The sequence below is a fragment of the Crassostrea angulata genome, chromosome 6, assembly GCF_025612915.1.
Source record: "Crassostrea angulata isolate pt1a10 chromosome 6, ASM2561291v2, whole genome shotgun sequence".
In the NCBI taxonomy this organism is placed as follows: Eukaryota; Metazoa; Mollusca; class Bivalvia; order Ostreida; family Ostreidae; genus Magallana; species Magallana angulata.
In genome coordinates, this window is record NC_069116.1 from 14,672,501 (window position 1) to 14,695,000 (window position 22,500).

Genomic DNA, 22,500 nt, shown 5'->3' on the forward strand with positions numbered 1-22,500 from the left:
TATAATATAATGCACTGCTACAACGCTTCAATTGCTTTTTTTCTCAAATTGTTATACATGTATGTGATTAGTAATATCATTTTCTACCTTATCTGAAAAAATACCAAATTCTATCGTCTGGTTTTTAGTGGGGGCCATCTCTTTTGCTCTTTATTTGCTTTTTCTTTTATGTTATTTCTTATGATATAACGCACTCCTACAACGCTTCATTTTAACATAACGTCATAAAAGCACAATGGTTGCCCCCCTATCGTGCAACGGGAAATCGTTTGAAAAATAAAAATTTCCTTAAAATTTCTAAATACATGTATTTTTTTTCTGTATTCTGTCTATTGTAATCAATTTCATAAATGATATCGAAAATTCATAAGAAGTATAAATACACAACATTATACTAGAATGCGCATAAACATGCGCAATGAAAACTTAAGACGGTCTCCTTAAATAACCATAACGTTTGTCATAAATAGTTACTGACTTGTAATTACATACATAACAGCCGTAACTTTTTTGTATAACGTGCTCTCAATGTACAAAGTACTATCACAGTCTCTGACTTAGCTTGAAACCGATGATTTACACGCCGTGGTGTAACTTTTCTAGCAAACATGTTATCAAAGTACAAAGCACAATCTCAGTCAATGACTTAGCTTGGAACCAATGATTTACACCCCTTGGTATCAAGAGACGAAGGGAGATTGCCATGGTATTAAATAACATATGATTAGGATAAGATGGACAAGGATGCCTTTACTAAAGTGACGTATTTTTTTACTTTTTCCCCAGTAATGCGTAGATATTCATGAACGTCATAATTTTTATTCCTGGCAATTTTGTGGGCCATTTACAAGGTTGTATGACACTCGGATAACTCTTGCATATTGGAGGACTGCAATTGTTCTCACAAATGCCAAGATGTGGAAATGACGCAAGTTACACTTAGCAAGACAAACTCAGCTCTTCAGCTCATCCAGTCATGAGTGATATATCAGTAGTATGTCTCTTATAATTCTGTTTTGCCTAATTTCGTCTGTCTAAATATGATAAACAACAGATTTTGAACGGTAATCAAATATATACTGAAATATTTATTCTATCCAAAAGACTCTAACAGAAAGTCGATACTTTGATGTACCTTGTACTCCCGTCAGTAATAAAGATTCATATAATCATTCTATTTTATTGTAATGACTGTTGTCTTGTCAAGTTATCTGATATATGCGGTCTCTCCTGTTCCATTAAATAGATATATGTGTGCTAGATAAGACGATAATGACACGTGATTTCTTTTGAGTCGATAGTTTTTTCATTGTGTATTCGGACACAAGGTGCAGCAGAATAATAAAAAGAATCGTTGAATGTATGAAGGTTCTTTAGTGTACAATTTTTAACTATTGCATACTAGTATTCACATGACATAAACACTAAAAGATATTTAAAGTTTAACGAATAATAGTTAAAATTAAAAACAAAGTTAAATAATATACACGGCAAATAGGGAATATCTTTTTAATGAGCAAAGGAATTCATTTTTTTTTTATCTGTTAAAAAATGCATTTAGGATCATTCTGAATGTATACCCTTTGGTTAACCAAATTTTCCATTACAAATTTTTTTTTATCACTACTGTTCTTTCTGATACAATTTACTTTTACAAATAAAATTAAAACATGACTAGATAGAGAACCTTTATTATTCTCTACGACCTAACCAAAGAATCTATAGTTTACCCAGAGAATCTTGTGGGTTGTTTGAATGGATCCAATAAGGCTGGTGTAGCAGTAACCAATTATCCTTCTAATTAAAGGAATTTTCGAATATAAAAAACCAACAACAACAAAAAAATAAATAAAAAACACATCTTGAAACTTTTAGGATCAAGACATTAGTAATGCACTTCAACAAATAATACTCCTGACAAATTTGGGATTCCGAACACTTGGTCCGGAAATTAGGTGTTCCAGTGTGTATTTTTGTTTCTTTTTTTTTTTTTTGCAGTAAATTTATTTGTGTGTGTGCAGGGTGGGGGGTCCGCTTCTGACTATAGAAACTATTGATGATTTGGCCCGCAAACTATTGAATCTGAATCGTTGATACTATTTGTAGAGTTGACTGAGCAAGCAGATTTAATCGTTAATTTAAGAGGTATTTCATCCAAGTATATATGACAGCTTCATTTGTGAACACATTCCCCGACATCACATTTCTGTCTGCAGCAGAAATATTGAGCTATAATCTACGTAAGCAGCATCTGAAATAAAGAATTACGAGATAGTAAATCATTTCTAAGTTAACTGGCGACGAGTTGTTTACAAAATATGTTATAACAATTGCATAATAACCCTTTATTCTGATGTGCGCGAATACAAAATGAAATGCATCTTTGTTTCTGTAACATAATGACAAATGCATCGTGCATATAATAGCCTAAATATGTGTGCATAATTATTTCATGCCGAATACTTGTAACCATGTTATTATCATTAATCGGGAACATCCACATAGCATTTCCATAGAAGAAATTTTTATCATTATTGTGTACATGTTACGTATTATATAGGGGTGTAATTGTTAAAACAATCATCCCAGAGTGAAGGTTTACTAAATTTATCCTAGTTGAAGATTTGCTTTGCAGATTACTATTTAATACGACTTTGACAAATTGATTTTTTTTTGGGGGGGGGGGTAGAAAGTGTAAACTACTGAAGTACACATGACAGACGGACGGACAATCATTAGAGACACAGATACCAGCGACCATGCATACATATAGCTTGTATTGTCCATCAGACATCAAACACGGAAAATCAGACAGATGTATCAAATTACATCCCTAATCACTCCAATAAATTATCTACGTCCTGTGATATCGGCAAAATACGGAAAACATATAGAATGAACAACAAAGTAGAAGACGAGGATAGTCGGAAATGTAGTAAAATAAATCAATCGTACCAACCAAGTTCGCATGTCGGTCATTGGGCGATTTTAGAGAGGATTTTTTTTTTTTTGCTTTTCATCCGGTATTGGAGTATATCCGGTCATTTTTCGCGATGACATTTTTTTGTGTTTTTTTTTTGTTTTGTTGTTTTTTTTGCTTTTTAGAGATCACTTATACATCGCAAAATGATAAATATCCTAAAATCATATCCAGTATTGTTTGCTTTGAAAAAATAATTCATATCGCAAAATATGACTTAAGCATATAAAAAATTTACACATTTTCGTCATTTTTTGCAAATCTAGTGACACGCGTGGAAACCGGATACTTTAGTATACGGTACATGTATCTACTTAGTGCAATTTCAGCTGACTGAACCAACCTTTCCACAAACAATATCATCGCAGTGTTCGTCTATATTGCACTTTACGAATCAAACACAAACTGGAAACAATGCTTTATAGGTTTTTTTTTACATAACTCTTTTATCGCCCTTTTACGAGAAAAAAACAGTATAGGAAATTTTGCAGTTGCGTTCTATTTTTTTAACTCGTAAAAATACGCGTAGGCCTTCATACATTAGGCTAGTAATAATAATGGTCAATCGTAGAAGAATAACCCAGCCCAAACCTAACTATAAAATATAATTTCACGTATGTCTTGCGTTGAATTTACATATTATTACATAAATATACAGATTCATTATTTAAGATTAGCTCTTGGTAGACAACCAAAAAATTGTATGAAGGCATAATGTTTACACATTACAACATTTCAAACTGTATGAAATAAAAGTATCGATAATAGTCATCTTTTGTAGCCTTTGGATTATTTTACATTTTTTCATTAAAATATATGCGTGTTATTATACGAATAAAGTTCCAAAGTTTTATGGTGTACGAATCATGTGTGACGTCAAAATAAATGAGCAAATAAGTGACGTCATAGTCAATTATATAGCAGTTGAAGATCCTTTTCAAAACTTGGGGTTTGTTCTTTAAAATTCATAACCATTACGTCGAATTTAATCATGAAGAGAAAGAAAATAGAACGTAAACAGGAAGACAGAAAACAGACAGAAGAAGGAAATCATCATGCTGGACAAAGTAGCCATATGACACCCCCAAGGACGAGAAACGTGAGTAGAGAATGCACGCCGAATAATCTGAAAAGAAAGGTGGATTGTGTAATTTATACATCAAATTCAAAAACTAGGTTGTGTTATTCTCCACAAATCAATAAATACAATTCAAATAAGAAGAAAATACCCTCCGATTTCGAAGAAGCGCTTGATAGTTCGTCTGGTATATACTTTAGATCAGGACGCCGAATTCATTATACTTCAAGCTCAAAACCCCCTGTTAATTCAAATAAACTTGAAGTATCCAAAAGTGTTGTTAGTTCGTCAGGTGAAAAGTGCACGCCGTCAAAATCATATTCGCCAAAAACAAGAGCTTCAATGGAACAAAAATTACTGCCAAACTGTTCCCCCGATATTGTCTTTAAATCAGGACGTCAAATCAACCATCACATAAGCCCTAAATTAAAAGCCAAAGGTAGGGGTATTCATGAAGAATCGAAAAATGCAATCGCCACAAACAAATCACCCCAAATAAAGAAAACTCCTATTAAAAAACAGTCTCCGCAAATACTAAGAAAATGTTCGGAACGACTAAATCCAAGAATCGCAGATTCCCCCGAAACCTCTCCGGGCATACACTTTAGATCAGGGCGTCGAATCTTTTACTCTCCCAATCGAAATTGTTATAGTTCAACCCCAATTAAATCTCCAAGAATGTCGGGAACACCGTCAAGCTCGTCAAACAAACAGGACACGTCGTCAGAATTACTTCGTTTAAGGAGAGAAAAAACAAGAGGAGATAAACTGACTCCGAAACTGAAAGAATCGACGGAGAGTTCCAAAGGCATAATATTCAGATCAGGACGCCGATTCTATTGTTCCCCTAGTACCAATTTAGAAGTTGATCTCAACCAAGAATCCAGAGGCCTAATCACACCAAAGCAACCGCCACTTGAAAAACATACGCCATTAAAATCTACAGAATTTAAGATTTCTTCAAGGAGCCTTCAAATGTCGACATCCGAAACTCCACGTGCAAGCCCAGTCACAAGGTCTTGTAGTAAAAAATTGTCCATAAGCCCCGCAATACCAATAAAGCATGAGCGGAATTCAAAAAAATTAAAGGAAGAGGTTGGTTCTGATCTTGACAATACTGAAAAACCAAAGATAAAAAAGAGAAAAAGAATTAAGAGGAGATTATCTGAAGAGGAACCATTTATAAGAAGAAAGAAACTGCGAAGCGAAGTTAAAGATGATGAATTATGGGAAGGATTTATGCCCATTCGTTTTAAACGTCTAACTCCAAAAAAAGGCGGTTCCTATGAAAATGACAAATCCCAAAGGACAAAGAAAGGCGGTACGGACGGACAAAACACAGATTCCAGTGCAAGTGACGGAAATCAAAGAAGATGCTTCACTGATCTCTACAATGACTTCTTGTTGAAAAGTGAAAGTTTGGCAAAATATCAACAGAGAACTGTAAGGAATAACGTTAAAGGATCGGTATCCAATGACGAAGTAAATAAACATCAGAACTGTTCCAAAGAAGTGCCAAAGTCGTCCAAATCAACAATCTTTACAAGATATGGTCAACAGAAAGGAGGATTAGATGTTCAAGAGATTTTATCAAAATTCAAAGAGGAATGCGAAAATGAAAAGAAACGGAAAGCAAAGCAACATGAAAAACCCAGTATACCAATGCTTACGGATGATGATAACGAGTGTGTTGAAGACAAAAGTTGCAGTTTATCAAACCAAACCACATCAGTGGATTGCTCTATTATCACTCCGAAGCGGAGTGCGAGGCTCCAAGAAAAACGATCTTCGGGAAGGACTCCTAAGTGTCTTTCTAGCCAAGCTGTTCCCTCAAACCAACAAGAGACTGGTTCTAAGCTAAACAGATCAGCAAGAGCTTTGCTGTCTGATAGCACCCAGTTAAATAGCTCTTCAGTAATTACGGATGATTGCGGTGGCGGAAAGAAAAATCTTGAGCTGAAATTAACGAACGTTAATGAACCTGCTACAAACAAAAACAAAGCTACAGCTAGGTCAACTAAAAGTGAGGAAAGAGAGCACCAAACCGCAGCTGATGTTACAAAGAATCAACAGAACACAACGATTGAGCAAAACAAAGATATTGAATGCCAAAGAGAAATAAAGACGACCCCAAAAAGCAAAACACAGGCAAGTCAAGTAACATTCAGTATGGCCACCAGAAGAACACCTCACCGCAACAAAGTCAAACAAGGTGATGAAAGAAATCAAGATAAAGAAACAAGTGGGATTTGTGAGGATTGTGATACAGGTGTAACAAAAGAACAAGGGAAATTAATCAGGTTTATTGACAAAAAGAAACCGAATCGAGACCAGGACAAAAAAAGACATCCTGAATTAATTTCTGCGAGGGAATCGTTAGACTATGACATTCAAGAGGATGAAGATAATAAAACAAAACTAGAACAGTCAAACGACTCTCAGTTCATCAAACTACAAACAGGTGCCCCTACTCAGGAATGTATGGAGGAGACAGGGGCTGTTCAAAATCATATTATTAACTCGAGTCATTCAACAGAGTTCAGTAACAATGCACTTACAAAAACTGCTAAAAGCCCAATAAACATCAGTCAAAATGATGTACATGTAGAAACGCAGATTACTTCCTTACTAGAGTATGAAAATGAATGTGCGAAAGAAGGAACGAAAGACAACCAGAGAGTACAAGATAACAGAAATGAAATTATCATGGAGAAATCGAATATTGATAAACAAAGAACAGAGATAATTGGTAGCTTGCAATTAGATATTATTACAGATATTTTGCAGACAATTGTATATCAGGTAGAAGAATCTGCGAAAATTAGAGAGGTGAAACTTGCGGGAAAATGTAGGCCCACAGAAAATCGCGAGATGCCTTCTCATGAATCACTGCCTGAAATATCGGAACATACCAGTCAGAAATATTCGGTATCTAGTGTCAGAACAGAACACCATGGCCAAGTACAGAGCAGTCGAACCACTCTAAACTCAAAGACTGAAGAAGCTGAGGCAAAACATGAACCACTCAAAATTGTGGTCAGGAAAACGGACCATGGCGCTCAGATAATCAAACAGTCTCATCAACTCTCGGGCGTACAGCAAACCCCTGAACGATACTCAATTGGCCCCAAAACCACAGAAAAAGGACTCGTGAAAAATTCACAAGATATGGTAAAGATAAATAAGAAGGAGGGCGCGGCTTTACGTAAGCAGACTCGTAGCAAGACTCGCTCAGGGGAGGGGGAGGTAGCCTGTGTTTTAGATAACCCAGATATAGAGCTAAGACCGTCCCGCAACAAAGAAAAACAACATCCCAGGTCAATGCCAGCTAGTGTGTCAAATGACAAAACTAGCACACTTTTTAAGTGAGTATTAATTTTGAATTTTAAAAAGAATTCGAAGGCAAATACACAAGTAAAATAAATCCCAGTTTTCACCCACTAGTTCAACGGCATCGACTCCGACAAGAAGTTCGGCTGCAGACCTCGCTTTACTTCAGAATCAGACAATAGGAAAACATGCCAGTATTCTTTGGTCTAGGTATGATGACAAACATTTCTCTCTCTCTCTCTCTCTCTCTCCAAAAGAAAATTCATCGTATTATACATGGATGCTTAAATATGAAATTTTTGAATGCTTAAAATTTCAATACAGTGAGAACCGGCGACACTTTCAACTGACCTGCCAGGGTCGCGATTCTGCGGGGGTGGAGGAGATGATGCGGATAGCGTGGGAGGCTCTGGGAACCAAAGAGAGGCTGAAGTACTACCAAAGAGCGCAAAGCGCCACCAAGGATGAAAATCGTCATTCTACGACCAAAAAGAAAAAAGGTTTAATCTCTCTCTCTCTCTCTATCTCTCAAATCGTATCAATGCCTCTAAAATCAGGTCATGCGCATGATGTATGAATAATTAAAAATGTAACTACTCCTGATTGATATGAAAATTTGTTTTTGATAAAGATTCCCGATGGGTTCTTTTTTGTCTTTATTGAGAGTGTTTGTATTTTTTTAGACTTGTTAAAGTTGGTTAATTATATTTATATACGATTTCGATTCACCCCCCTCTCCCAAACAAAAACAGAATATATCCCAACATAAACGTAGTTGTAAAGAACAAAGGGGTTATCTTAATCCTTATTTCTATAATCAATTAAATGATGTTACATATTCTTTGTTATTAATTTGGTCTAAAAACATAATTCACAATTTCAAGGGAATTAAACAAACTCAGTCTATAATCTGCCAAACTGGAACAAAATTTCAAATCAATAGAGGCAAGAAATTTCTATATTTTTTCGATAAAAATCGAAAAAAATGCCACATTTCTGATATTGCAACGTTTGACTAACTTTAGTTTCCAGTGAATAATTTAAGATTAATGAAATCAACAATTAACGTTTTTTCCTTGTTAGTATTTTAAAAGTCGTCTACAGTCAAACACACCAGATATTACTGGCATTCTATGAAAAGTGGAATCATTTATCAATGGGCCAACTTTTTTTTATTCTAATAAAAGTGCATGGGGTGTGTTTCGTCGTTATAGAAAAAGATTAACCATAAACCATGCGAAAAACAAACGGTCAATTTTTTCTTCCTTGCTGATTCACTTTGATAAATAAAGAAGCAAAAAACCACAGCTCTTTGGTTTGTATACTATCCATTACCATTGTGGTGACTTACTGTGATGTTAATGTGTGTTATATACAAACAAAATCGGTGCGTGTAGAACCCAGTTATAAAAAAGGTTATTACAGAAAATCAATACTCATCATAATGGTAAATTAGAGCTCAATTTCTTGATATCATGTTATAAAAACTTTATTATTTTCCTCTCGTATATGGATTTTTTTCTGTTAATAGCGAAAAATCGTAAGGTCTTATTTATATTCAGGGGAAAATGGATGATTGGTAGACTAAAACATTGATACTCCAAACCGTAGTAGAAACGTAGACATTGTAAATTGCTTATAATCTTAACATGGTCCGCGGTGTCTTGTGTAGGAGGTAAAATCGCTTTTTCAGACCAAGCAAGCAAAGAAGACTTTAGTTCTGATTCCCAGATGAAGTATTTTCTTCAACTAAAGAGATCTGAACAACAATTGGAGATTGCCAAGAATTTAGAATACATATCTGAAACGTCAAAAGAAACGTATATCAGAATGATGAAGGAATTCAAAATAGAATCTCAGAAAGCAAAGAAGAAGGAATCCAAAACGACAGACATGCAAGGGGTGTACCATAAGCTCCTTTATCAAATAATTCTCGACGCAAGGGAAACCGTTCGTCACATAGAACGTCAGAAGCGCGATCAAGAGAGAATAGCAATGCGGGAGGAATTCAGCGAAATCACCCGGAAGTTGATTGTTGGAGAAGGTGTCAGTTTCTCGAAGCACATTCGCTCGGAAACCCTTGCCGAACTTCTGCTAGATCTCAACGACCTGGAAACGAACAGCAAAGTGTCAGTCAATGGTGTGCCCATCGTGTGCAGCGAATACAACGCCATTTTGGATGATTTGCTCGATTGTGAATTCGAGTTCGCTGACTGTTCAGTCCTTGATGATCTTCCAGAAGCAAATTCACAGGTTTCTACGGAAATTCTTTCTCAGGTCTACCCTTTCCTCAACCTATATGTTTATTTCTGTTTCTAGTACTGGGGTATTTTATTTTAAAAATGCAATCTTATTAACACTATCTTTTATTTTTTAAATTTCAGATGCATCAAGAAACGTTACCAGATTTAGAGGTCACAGATGAGTATCTCATTACCATGCCTACCAATTCAGCAAGCAATAACATTTGTCAAGAGAGAATGGAATTGATTTCATCAGATTTTGACAAAATCACATCTCAGTCTTCTAGAGAATCTCAGCTAGACAATCCTTCGAACTGTTGCGAACTGAACTCGCCTTCCTGTTTTCTCAATAACTGGTTGGTAGCGGACCAGTTTCGACGTTTGTCTCAAGGCTGTGTACGTAACGAACAGATTCTCATAGACCCAAAACTTTTGGCGCCAGTTCTTAGACCATTAAAACGAAGAAAACCTCAAGAAAGGTTTCTACCCCGTAACAATCAGGGGGCCAAAAGTCAGAACTCAAACAACAACTTCTCAGATATGCACTTGCAAGCTGTTCCCACTGTCTATCAATATCCCTATGATTTGGTAACCTTTTCTCGATCCGCCAATGTGATTTCTTCCACAGTTAACAATGGTGGTATCAGATACATCTATACTCAAGGAAAGAGCAGCGACGGCAGTCAATTGTCTCATTGATTCAAAGATAATAAAGTTTTATTAATCATTGATTAATTGTATAATATAGGAAAAACTCGAATATAAATTTGAGATCAAAGCTTCATACAAAATATGTTCAGCCAAATTTAGGCTAAACAAGATCCCACTTTGAGAGATGAATTACAAGAATAGTTTATTAAAATAAATTAACAAGCCGCCACGGGATATGGAAACGCTCTTCGGGTAAATAATTGTTCTTGACAAAATTTCACGTACACTGCTTCGAAAATACAAAGCAGATGTTTTGAGATAGTTACTGTTTCAAAGAGCCCGTTTAAAAAAGATATTTTTAAGGACACCGCTTTGACCTAAAACTCTTAACAACATAGTTCAAGATCATTGCACATTCTCTGTCCAACAGTTACCATATGGGTGTAACATAAGATATAAGGCAAAGTGGAGAAAAAAGAGGAGATAAGGATATTTCACACACGTTTATGACCTTGGAATTTGACAAAAAGATTTAACTCATTCTACTAAAAACCTTACATTCAAGCAATTTTTAGATCATCGCTCAAAACTTGGTTTTAAGGGGATCTGCAATGAGCCTCACATTTAACCTAGATCCTTGGTCAAAGGTCATGGCATACCCTTTACCCACACTCGCCATGAAGTATGAGCAAGACAGAGCTAAGGGAGGATATGGCCTAAAAGAGATCTTTATAGTGGACTGCTATGACCTTGACTTTAGAAACTTTTAACTAAAGGCACTTTTTGGGTGAAGTATGAGCTAGATTTGGCCAAAGGAATAGAATATGTGAACAGACAATGTTTTTACATAAAGGTCCGCTATTCATGTACTAAGAAACTTAGTTCAAAGTCACTGCACATCATTTACCCAAAGTCAGTTTGTGGGGGGAGTATAAGTTGGACAAACGATGTTGGACAGACGGACGGATGGATGGACTGCCTGAGCACTGTAGAACCCGCGGGGCAGGGCCCTAATTACAGTCAAGAAGTTTATCAATACGCTCTGCTTTCTCGTTGTCAGATCCAAGGAGGCACCAACAAATTTTTATGATTCTGTGCCTCCGTTTATTATAGATATTTATCTTACACAATTTGAAAATGAAAAAAAAAAATGCGAAAATTCAAAGCGTAGGTCACAGTGACCATTGATATGTCATTTGATATTCAGGTCCTTATTTGCTTTTACTGACAAGATTGAATGATCATATTCCTAAAAGTAGGCAAATTATAAAACAAGTGAAAAGCTGTCAATGTGACAGCAAACCGGGTTTTCTTTTATGTGAACTATATCCATAATCCATGTCAACCCTGAATCATAAACACTACCTACCGTATCAAGTGAAATAGAGTGCTCTATAAGGAATATTTTGCCAAAAAATGACTAAGTTCAAAAGCTGGTATTTTTTTCATTAATTATCTGAAATCAATATCCTAATAATAAGCACACCTCTGATATATGTACAATTGATCTGCAAAAAAACAACTTCCTATCTTGAAAACTGTAGGGGGAGTTTTCCGTACAATGAGGGTACCCTTTTGGCAGCCGCCCGCCCGCCATTTTCACAATATTAATAACCGGATTTTTCCGTTGGAAAACCCGGTTTAAGGTCAAGATCTAGTAAATGATTCCAGAGTGTCTTTTATTTGCTAGAACCATTATGACGTCATAATTGATTTTGATGAATCTTTTCCCGTATTTTACAACTTTAAAGCAATTATGTAGAAAATAAAACAATATTTTGACATTCTATATATAATCACGTGAAAAGTAATCCCGGTACCTATATTCAATTTGACAGTATTTTAAAGAGGAGGTCAAGAGCTTGTTTCATGCCGTTTTTGGAGAGACTGTAGGCATTCTAGATATATTTCATAAGTCAAAAATGGACAAAACTCCGAGATTTCTTACTTTTATCCTACATATTTCATAGAAAATGGTTGTTTAAAACATGATTTTTAATTGAGTTTACGAAAAATTTAAGCCCCGGTACACCCTATGAAACAAAGATATTGTTATGAAGCATCATAGAAAGAATTTATATCTTGAATTTCATAAACCTGTAGGCACCTTTCATTTACTAGATCTTGACCTTAAAAATGTCATTTTAAGTCACTTTCGACCTTGAGACCATGCCCTTTACTCTAGGATGACGTCCTGAATCTTTTTTAATCTATAATAAATCTCCATTCTAATGTGCAAGTTTGGTGAGAATCTATCAGATATTTGTGAAAACAGCATTCCCTTTGTTTGAATGCCATGCTCATACCTATAGTAAGACTGTAATGCTGATACTCTGTGATAATTTAATCTTATTTGGCAAGTAAGGACTTGAGATATGGTCCACATGGGAAAGTGTTTAAGCACAAATGGCCATAGCATTAGCTTTCTGGCCTTTCAGCACAAATAAGGTGAAATTCACTGCATCTATAACTGAATGTTTTTTATTCTTCCAAAATATCATGAATAAAAATCACAGATCATGAAAGTCAAAATATGCACAGGCAGTAGAGTAACTAATATCAATATAACATGAAAATGGACACAGCTTATACAGAAGATAAATCGTAGACAAATGACATGTACGGAGACCTCAAGTCCTTTGGCCCTGAGGAAAAAATTATTTCTGTAAAACTGTACTTAGTAAATACATGCAAGTACATGCAATACTTTTAAGCAAATTCATTGTTGCATCCAGTACTTTCCACACATTTTACTCAGTATGACATGGAAATATGTACCAAAAATGTTTTGAGTATAAATGTTTATCAATCTACATGATAAATATTTCTTATATGAAATACATATACATGTAAGATTTTATTTTTTAGAAGTATAATGAAATTTGTTGTATGATTATTGTTTACTTTTCATCATAAATATTGTAATCTTTATCATTATGACAAAAATATATGAAATGTTTTTGGTGTAGAAATAAAAATATCTATTTATAGAAAGTTAAATAAGTAAGAGAAAATGTTAAAAATAAAATTATTGTCAAAATAATACATGTAGTTGATAAGTCTATGACCTTACCATGACAAATAAAACTTTATAAAATAAGTAGACAGCCACACTCAATCTTTTTAAACAAAATGTGGAAGAGTTCGACTTTAAAAAGCTTCTCCATTTTCTGCTTTGAATAATAAATCAAATGTAAAACTTATTGTATTCAATTTTTTGAAAAAGTTTCATTTTTTGTTGTTGTTTTTTTAATCAAATCCTTTTATCTAGAGATAAAATAATCTTTGACTGCAAATAAAGGAACATCAGATAAAAATTTCTAAGTAGCTAGGTTAAGAAACAAAATCTAAACAAAACTTAACAAATCACCACAAATAATTACTGCTGGCCTCTGCTAATATTTTATATTGATTGACATTGAAAACTTACATACATTAAAAAGTTATTGCAGAATCATTTAATAGTCATGGTGGATCAACTTTTGAGGATTCACATGTAACAATCAACTACGAATTTACCCATCACCTTTTAATTTAAACGCTTGGACATTTATGTTTTCTTTGGGCAGTACACCTTCCTCCCATCAATGACTCCCTCTCGCTAACATCCGCATCAACAAAAGATATTAATATAAGTTGTAGAATTTATTTATCAATCGTTGTAAAATAAATAAAGTTCAGGTTGTTTTTTTTTATTCACATCTTCAGTATATTATGATTTAATTTCTATTCATACTTTATAAAATTAAATTCATTACATTTCATCCCCCCAGACTTGTAAAAATGTGGTAAACCACAAAAATTGACCTCCACAGCTTTAAATGATTCCACAGTATTACAGAAGACCATCAATGTGGCCAACAAATAAGAATTTATGCTGTTACGGGTTTTTTTTAACTACTTTCCCTATTTCAAGACAAGGAAAGACAACCTGATGTGGATTTGTTGCTCTAGATTTGATAGTGACGCCACAAACAGTTGACTGTTATCCTGTTCACTCCCTCCATTCATAACATACATACATATAACTGAAATGTAATAAACCACAGACACTACATGTACACCAAACCCTTTTTAAAGGTTTTCTAAATATAATTAAATTATCCACATTGCACATACATCCCACATAAGCACAGGTGCCAACACAATTTTCTTTAAATTGAGCTCGCATATGAATAATGACTAGACATTGGAAAGAAAAATATATGTTAGACAAAAGAAAGAAACATTATACATTTCACGACTGCACAATCATATTGGCATGTTAAGGTTCCATACAAATACTAGTACACATGTATTCAAAAATCTACATACGGCCATTGTAGGTCATGAATTATATCACCCTATATAATCAGATTTCTTTCGGACTTGAGCCACCTTGTAAACCACATTCAATATGGGCCTATTGTCAGTTTACACCATGTCAGGAGTACTGGCTACTGACAATAGCAGAGACCATGGTACACCTGCTGTGTATGTTGCATCCTTTAAACACTGTCATCAGGGGGTGCTTTGCCATCAGTGATGGCAAAAGATATTTATAATTTCACCACAATGACAATAAATGCAGATTTGTAGGTAAATGTACACTGAACACTTATCAAAGCAATACAAAACTGTATAATATAAAACTAAGAAGCCTAAAGATTGGGACGATTAAACAATAGCCTAGAAGTATTTCAGTTCTATTTCAACCATCAAATAAGCCCAAATTCATTCAAAACATTATTAAAATCATTTCTAAGGTGATATTAAATGTTATCATACAGAGCAAGCATAAAAGCAAAATGGAAAGAAAGGAACATACAATGAGACTCCACAACATAACCAAATCAGAAAGTGATGAAAATCTGAATACATTAATCAATTGTGATATATGTCAAAATCTATCAAGTGAGATCTCTCTGAAGAAAAAAAGAAAAAAAAAATCATAACAGCAAAACAAAATAATGCTATCAAAACTATATACTATCATCTTGCACAAAAGCTTTCTGATATTCATGTTTGCAAAGCAGGTATCCAGTGTGTAATTGTCACCAATTTGCAAAATATGTCCAGATAATTCTATAGCAGGTCTGCTTATACTTGTGGTACATGTACATATATCTTTCTCATAAAATTCTACATATTTCTTTATAAAAGTGACCATGCACAAAATTATATATAATAAATTGAAATTTTCTGATGTCACGTTATCAATAGCAAAAATATACATACAAATAAAGCACCCAGTGTTTTTTTATCTTTTGATATCTACAGAAGGCATTTTACAGCACCTATGCTACATACTAAAAATTGTGAATATAAGTTCCATTTTGTTTTCAAAGAAAAGGTCACCTACAGTACCATTTGAAATGTGCTCCATTTTTGTAGATTATACTGTCTAACAAAAATCATAAAAACCTTAATCAAAATTTTAAAACCCCATGACATTGTCACACAAGCAACCTTTAAATTAGTAATATGTAATACTGTCTAAACAAAGTATAATTTAACAAAACTGAAAGATTCAGCACCAGCTCCATTATATCAACCAATACTACATGTACAATTACTCGCAAAATTAAAAAAAAAAAATTTTCTTATTCCTGTTTTTCATGTCCATTCATTTTGGTGTCCTGGTATGTCTTGAACAGCTTTGCATATTCCGGCTTCTTCATTGCATGCTGGGAAAATTCATCTGTAAATAAATAAAATTTGATTTATATATATAAAAAAATGTAATTATATGTACCATGATCATGTGCAAGTTCTTTAAACATCTTTTGGAAATTCACTTTACTAACATGAAATTGAACTGCAAAACAATTTTGTTTTAAAATGCAACAACAAATAAGGAAGGCAAAACAATAAACAGCCAAAACTATGTCAATAGTCAATTTGATATAGAGTACAGTCATCTAAAGATATCCTCTCTACAAAAAGTTGCTTTTGATAAGTGACTTTCATCCTCGGCATTGGAAATGTTTCAATGTTAAGACTAGAAGCATAACACAAAACGAAACCCTTGCTTCAAAAGATAGATAAAACTTATGAATTCAGAACCAAAGCATCAATCTTTAGATTGTTTTTAAGTTACTTGGAATTTGAACTGTCATCTAAATAAATGTTTGACAGCAACTCTGGCTTTGTCAAAATAGATTTACATGTAACTGTTCCAGTAACTTGAGGTCAAAATACTTGAATATGTGAGATTTGACTTCACTGAAAGGTTCAATGTATTATATGCCAAACTCGTTTGAGGCTCAAAAGATATTGGCCAAACAAAGTTATCTTACAGGTGGAACAGTGACTTGACTTTCACTGTATGTATTTCAACACATACAAATGTTTTGATTCAGTAAATTAATTTAAACCAAAGGCATAAACAAAAATTAATCAATGTTAAAATAAACAATGCAATGAAATAAGATAAACCCAATAACATGAAATTAAACAAAGTAAAAAAAAATGCAACACACAAGAGACCAACATAGTCCTCTGATTCATTGTTTATCAGTTTTATGTGTTCCTTGATAACAGGCAAGTATTCTGGTTTCTCATCAACATATTTTCTGAATTCATCTGAAATTGTACGTGCATGCTCCACATTACATGCTGTTTTCATTCTAATGTAAATGGCTAGATACACCCACATATAATTAATGACAGATGTATATCTTTTTGAAAAATTATCTTACAAACTGTCGATTACTGAAAAGGATTATTAAGTACTTTACAAGGAAACTGGTTCAAGTAAACAACCCTACAACGTAAAATTCAGGGTTGGCCGGGAAATACCAGTGCTGGTAATTACCGGTGGTAAATACCGGTATTTCCAGTCCCGATAAATACTACTGATTTTCACTAAAGTGGGAAATACAAATTTATGATCTTTATTTCTTTAATTTGCTCAATGTAAAACATCTGTTTAGGATAGAAGATACAAACATTAAGCATAAAACACAATTAAACATACTTTGCCATTTCACTGTCGGTTTATGAATCTTAAATCACCTATTCCCCCTGACCTCTAAAGCTGCTAGAGTACAAATTTTAGTCCAGCTTTTTGATCCCCAAGTTTAGTGTTTACCAGATTTACAACTCAAAGCACAAAAAAACTGTTATAATTACTGTAGGTGTTACAATTAACAATTAAATAATCACACATGTTGTTTTAATAAATAATTGACTCTTAACAGTTTTGTGCTCCTGTTTTGGGGGAGATACATACTATGAGTGGAGCTAATTGTCTTTTTAAATGTGTTACATACTGGGATAGTTACACAAGTCACACTTTAATTTGCTGTTGACCAATGCTTATCATAATTATCTACAATCATATTTAAAGACTAGTATAGTCAAGACATTATTTTATTTTTGGATAAATAGAATGTTGGAAAATAAATGTTATTCATTTAATCCATTGATTAAAATTAAAAAACTATGAAATATATAATTCAAAAGTATCATGTAAATCACTGGTATTGCATATTTTTATATAACAAAATTATGCCTTTGTGAATTAAATATGCTGTTCTACCAATTGAAACTTTCAATGAAGCTCATCTGCATGCATTTCAGCAGATTATATGTTTTTAGATATAAATTGAAACCTCAAAATAATGAATGTTGAAATCATTATGAAAATGATATCAATTCAAAAGCCATATTTTGTTTATAAAGTTCAAAAGCTTTGACTTTAAGACATTCAGTGAATTGTCCAATTTGTTTTAATAAACATACACATACATTGAACACATAATCTTTCAATAACAAAACTAAATTTATCACTGAGAATCGACCTTAGTACATGTATTTTCAAGCAATCAAGTACATTACTTCCTAACACTATTGTAAATTTTCTATTTTTATTTATTCTAAAGCCTTATATCAAAGAAAAACATTGTAACCTACCAAAACAGACAACACTGCAACATACCAAAGCACAAAAGACTGTAACCTCCCAAAGCAGACAACACTGCAACATACCAAAGCACACAAGACTGAAACCTCCCAAAGCAGACAACAATGTAATTTACCAAAGCAGACAACTTTGTAACCTACAAAACAGACAACACTGTAACCTATCAAAGCAGACAACAATGTAACCCACCAAGCAGACAAAACTGCAACCTACCAAAGCAGACAACACTGTAACCTAACAAAGCAGACAACACTGTAACCTAACAAAGCAGACAACACTATAACCTTACAAAGCAGACAACACTGTAGCCTACCAAAGCAGACAACACTGCAACCTGCCAAAGCAGACAACACAATAACCTACCAAAGCAGACAACACTGCAACCTGCCAAAGCAGACAACACTGTTACCTTTCAAAGCAGACAACATTGTAACCTACCAAAGCAGACAAAACTGTAATTGACCAAAGCTAACAACACTGCATTTACCAAAGCAGACAATACTGCAACCTGCCAAAGCAGACAAAACTGCAACCTGCCAAAGCAGACAACACTGCAACCTGCCAAAGCAGATAACACTGTAACCTAACAAAGCAGACAACACTGTAACCTAACAAAGCAGACAATGCAGTAACCTAACAAAGCAGACAACACAGTAACCTTCCAAAGCAGACAACACAGTAACCTACCAAAGCAGACAACACAGTAACCTACCAAAGCAGATCCTTCCATCCTGATTGAGGTCCACTTCCTCAAAGAGAGCATCTGAATCAAGCCCGTCCATGTTGAAAGCTTTATGTAGAATAGTACCCAGCTCTTCTTTGGTAATGTATCCTTTATTGCCCTCATCAAACAACTGATAATAAAGAGACTCAAAATCAAGAGAATCAAAAATAAGGCTTGAGTTAACATGAGGAACTCTGGTGATTTATATTCATGCATATTTTCTTTCTTAATCTGTATTCTTTTTTACCTGGAATGCAAATTTGATGGTATCCTCAGTGTTTTCTGGAGAGGACACCAGAGACAGTCCAATGACATACTCCCTAAAGTCTATTGTGCCTGATCCATTCTGATAAAAGAAAACATGATACCTTAAAAACAAAATCTTTATGTGAGGCCACTCTATCTGTCACTGAATCAAGCTTAACAAGCTGACTCTTCCATACATTGACTTTCTGTACTGAGTTTGACATTCTTTTTACTTTTCATCAGACTTTGTTGACTTTCAATGCCTTGTATGCTATTACTTCAGATGTTAATAGCAAACGATTTTCCAATCTAAAATAACTCTCAATTTGCAACGCATGAATTAATTATCTACAAACAATATCAAACATGATCTATACATTAATCAAAAGGTTGTATATGTAACATCATATTCTCAATATATTTTAAACCAAAAAATATTACTTCAAGCGGGTAAATTTAATATATTTGGACAAGGGGAAGGAGAAGTGTATGTGTTAATTAATATAGCTTCTTTTTTTGTGCAATGCTTGCAATGAAAAAAAAAAACACTTTTGTACCTTCCATGCAGTTTTGCAAACCTTTGAATATTTATGAATAATTATGAAATTTCAATATTTTCAGAAAATATTACCGATAAATAAGTAGAAGAATCTTAAAATTCTACATTACACTTCAACACACATGACTGATTTTGAGAAATTATAATTCACAGAGTGATCAGAACAATCACAATAGCAGTATATTTTACAACTCTGATTTTTTTGGCGACTCATTGCTGCCAATTGCAACTTGCAACTCTTTTTCCCTAAAAACTTTAAATATTAAAATTGCTCTTGATGACAATACTTTCAATAAGAAAGCATTTCATCTTAGCTTTTTAAAAAAATAAGACTTATCAATTTAAATATAAATAAATAAATGAAAAAATTACTTATTCAATTTACCCGATCATATAAGTTGAAAACTTCCTCCAATGCATCTGACTTTGGCAAATGAAGATATTTTGCAAATTCATCGTACGTTATATCTCCTCCACTGTCCTTGGCGATGGCATAATACTTATCCAACAAATCATTAGCATCATCAAATTTCAATCTACAAATAAATTAATGCCACTCTCATTTTGATATAGAAATGTGACACAACCCTTCAAATTGGGAAATATTGTTAGATTACAGTTTGAAAACAATTATAGATTAAATGTCACAAATACTTACCCTAGTTTCTTGTTCAACTTCATGAACTCAACAATGCCTGCAGACTTGGGAAGCTTGAGTTTGGCTGCTTTCTGCATCAGCCTGCAGTCATCATAGGAATGGTCAGTGACAGGAACACCCAGGGCCCTGGAACAAAAGATGCCATAATCAACATGACAGTATCATCTTGAATGACAGCAGTACAAAGGAATGTCTAACTTTGTAAATTTGTCTGGTGATCAACCACATAGAAATAGATCTTGAACAAAATAAAATAACCCTAAGGCTTATACATTTACAGATAAAGGTCTTATCAGGGTAAATTTCTCTCTCTCTCTCTCTCTCTCTCTCTCTCTCTCTCTCTCTCTCTCTCTCCTGAATACTTACTCTGCCATTTTTGCTCTAACATTGGAAGCAAATAATGCAGCATTCTTTTTTTCTTCTTCTGATGGAGTATATACAGGTAAAAACTGCCAAGACAAAAACATATTTTAAGTAGACTCCATGAGCATTAATTATTCCTTTGATTCTGATATTAAAGATGTTTTCATATACCTCTTTTGTCAAAATCATAAAAGAATAAAAGATTGGTGACAAAAAGCTTATACCGGTACCTCTATTTCAACATTTGTTCTGAATTGACATAGTGTGTACCATAGCAGGGCAAACCTAAAAGAGACAAAAAAGATGCATGTGGAAACTGTCTAACAGTCAAATCATCTCATTACAATGTTGTATGAATGAAACAAAAAAGTTACATATGTTTATAAATGTGCAAAATAAGGTCTATATATGTCTGGAACATGTTTAAAACTTGAGAACATAACTACCAATATCAAAATATATAAATTACATTCTTTTGAAAATGAAAGATTTTTCTAAGAAGCAGGCTAAATAATGGATGGCTTTGATAGGTGAGGTATTGCAGCAGTGTATCTGTGTTAACATTAACTTGACACAAGCAAGTGCATAGAGGATTGGCTATACTTACGCCCCAGGACCTTCCCACGTCCATGTTACGGTATCCTGCAAGACAATTCATAACTCAATCACCATTTAATGAAATGTTGGTAGACATGTCGTTGTCATGTATTAGGAGATAAAAATGTCTTTATGCATTTATAGCAAAGATTACTCATTTTAAAAACTCTTTGTATAACTCAGTATTTACTAACTGAATGTCAGCTGAATCAATATGGTACACATAGATGAAAAATAATTTAACATTATACATGTACAAGATATTAAGTAGAGTTTAGGCTTAGAGATTAATTACAGAAACTTACCAATTGATTTGGATATCGTATTAACACAGGCTGCACTGGAGTGCCAGGATAAAAAGCACCTACAACACAAATCACAGGACTGGGAAATCATGTCAAACTTTTCACAACCATATCACTGATCTTCTGCCTGCACTGGCTTTTGTTCATAAAAATCAATAGATATGTGAATAATATACTTAAAAACGCATTTTATCTGACAGAAATAAAATACCACTGTAAAACACAAGACATCCTTTAATATCAAGATACCCATCACACTAATATTTCTCTTGAAGAAAATATTGGCCAAAGGAGACCAGAAAAAGAAAAACCATTCATCAATCTTATGATAAATTTTCATATTTTTTTGTTCTATACAATTTTCATCACATTTCTTACTAAATAAGAAGTAAAATTCCTAGCCTTTCACAGTTCCGGTATACCACTTACCAGATTTGAAATTTATAAGGCAGCTTCTGTTTGTACATGTTCCCTCAGGAAAAATGATTATCTGGGGCCATTTTCCCCCCGAGTGGGCTCTTTTGTGGATTTCTTTTATTGTATTTGTTCTGGAGTTTGGATCCTCTCTCTTGACCAACACAGGTTGAGTGTACTCTATGAGTGCTGATCAACACAGAAACAAATTATATACCCCATTGTAAATACAAGAAAAGTTCATCAATTTGAAAAAGTTGATAAATTAGAAATAACATATACCGATGAGAGGGTTTTTTTTAAAATCTTTTTTTAGATATCGTGCATTAATTGGAAAAGTAATCGAACTACTAATAATAAGTAATTAATAATAATTCTCTTAGTACAAAGGATATAAAACTTGAGTTAGTCTATTTTTAACTCACTTCAAAATAACAAATTTCAGA

General features: G+C 33.7%; 2 protein-coding genes across 9 annotated transcripts in view; one reads left to right on the forward strand and one right to left on the reverse strand.

Moving 5' to 3' along the window:
• The first annotated feature begins 4,041 nt into the window (after positions 1-4,041).
• On the forward strand, positions 4,042-10,335 carry LOC128189619 (uncharacterized). 2 transcript variants are annotated; one of them, XM_052861290.1, is made up of 5 exons: positions 4,042-7,423; positions 7,503-7,598; positions 7,713-7,888; positions 9,082-9,665; positions 9,773-10,335. In XM_052861290.1, exons 1-5 carry the CDS (start codon positions 4,056-4,058, stop codon positions 10,328-10,330), a joined length of 4,782 nt encoding a protein of 1,593 aa, XP_052717250.1. In that variant the 5' UTR covers positions 4,042-4,055; the 3' UTR covers positions 10,331-10,335. The 2 variants fall into 2 exon arrangements, with proteins under 2 accessions (XP_052717250.1, XP_052717251.1); XM_052861291.1 differs by having other exon boundaries at positions 5,160-7,423; positions 9,082-9,641.
• Positions 10,336-12,741: 2,406 nt separating this feature from the next.
• The window catches only part of LOC128187015 (lysophosphatidylcholine acyltransferase 2-like), a 16,531-nt gene continuing 6,772 nt past the window's right edge, over positions 12,742-22,500 (reverse strand). For all 7 annotated transcript variants that reach the window (XM_052857041.1, XM_052857039.1, XM_052857045.1 and 4 more), the window contains 10 exons: positions 22,070-22,243; positions 21,641-21,699; positions 21,346-21,380; positions 20,969-21,023; positions 20,742-20,824; positions 20,376-20,501; positions 20,103-20,253; positions 19,160-19,258; positions 18,901-19,042; positions 12,742-15,962 (listed from right to left, as the gene is read on the reverse strand). In XM_052857041.1, the coding sequence (XP_052713001.1) occupies positions 15,865-15,962; positions 18,901-19,042; positions 19,160-19,258; positions 20,103-20,253; positions 20,376-20,501; positions 20,742-20,824; positions 20,969-21,023; positions 21,346-21,380; positions 21,641-21,699; positions 22,070-22,243 (1,022 nt within the window). In that variant the 3' untranslated portion in view covers positions 12,742-15,864. The remainder of the gene's footprint in view (positions 15,963-18,900; positions 19,043-19,159; positions 19,259-20,102; positions 20,254-20,375; positions 20,502-20,741; positions 20,825-20,968; positions 21,024-21,345; positions 21,381-21,640; positions 21,700-22,069; positions 22,244-22,500) is intronic.

What these genes read in the sequence shown, in the direction of transcription:
- LOC128189619 (XM_052861290.1), top strand. Translation starts at nt 4,056, where the DNA reads ATGACACCCCCAAGGACGAGAAACGTGAGTAGAGAATGCACGCCGAAT. An exon ending in AAAACTAGCACACTTTTTAA is followed by an intron (nt 7,424 to 7,502) that starts GTGAGTATTAAT and finishes TTCACCCACTAG; the next exon opens with TTCAACGGCATCGACTCCGA. An exon ending in TACGACCAAAAAGAAAAAAG is followed by an intron (nt 7,889 to 9,081) that starts GTTTAATCTCTC and finishes TCGCTTTTTCAG; the next exon opens with ACCAAGCAAGCAAAGAAGAC.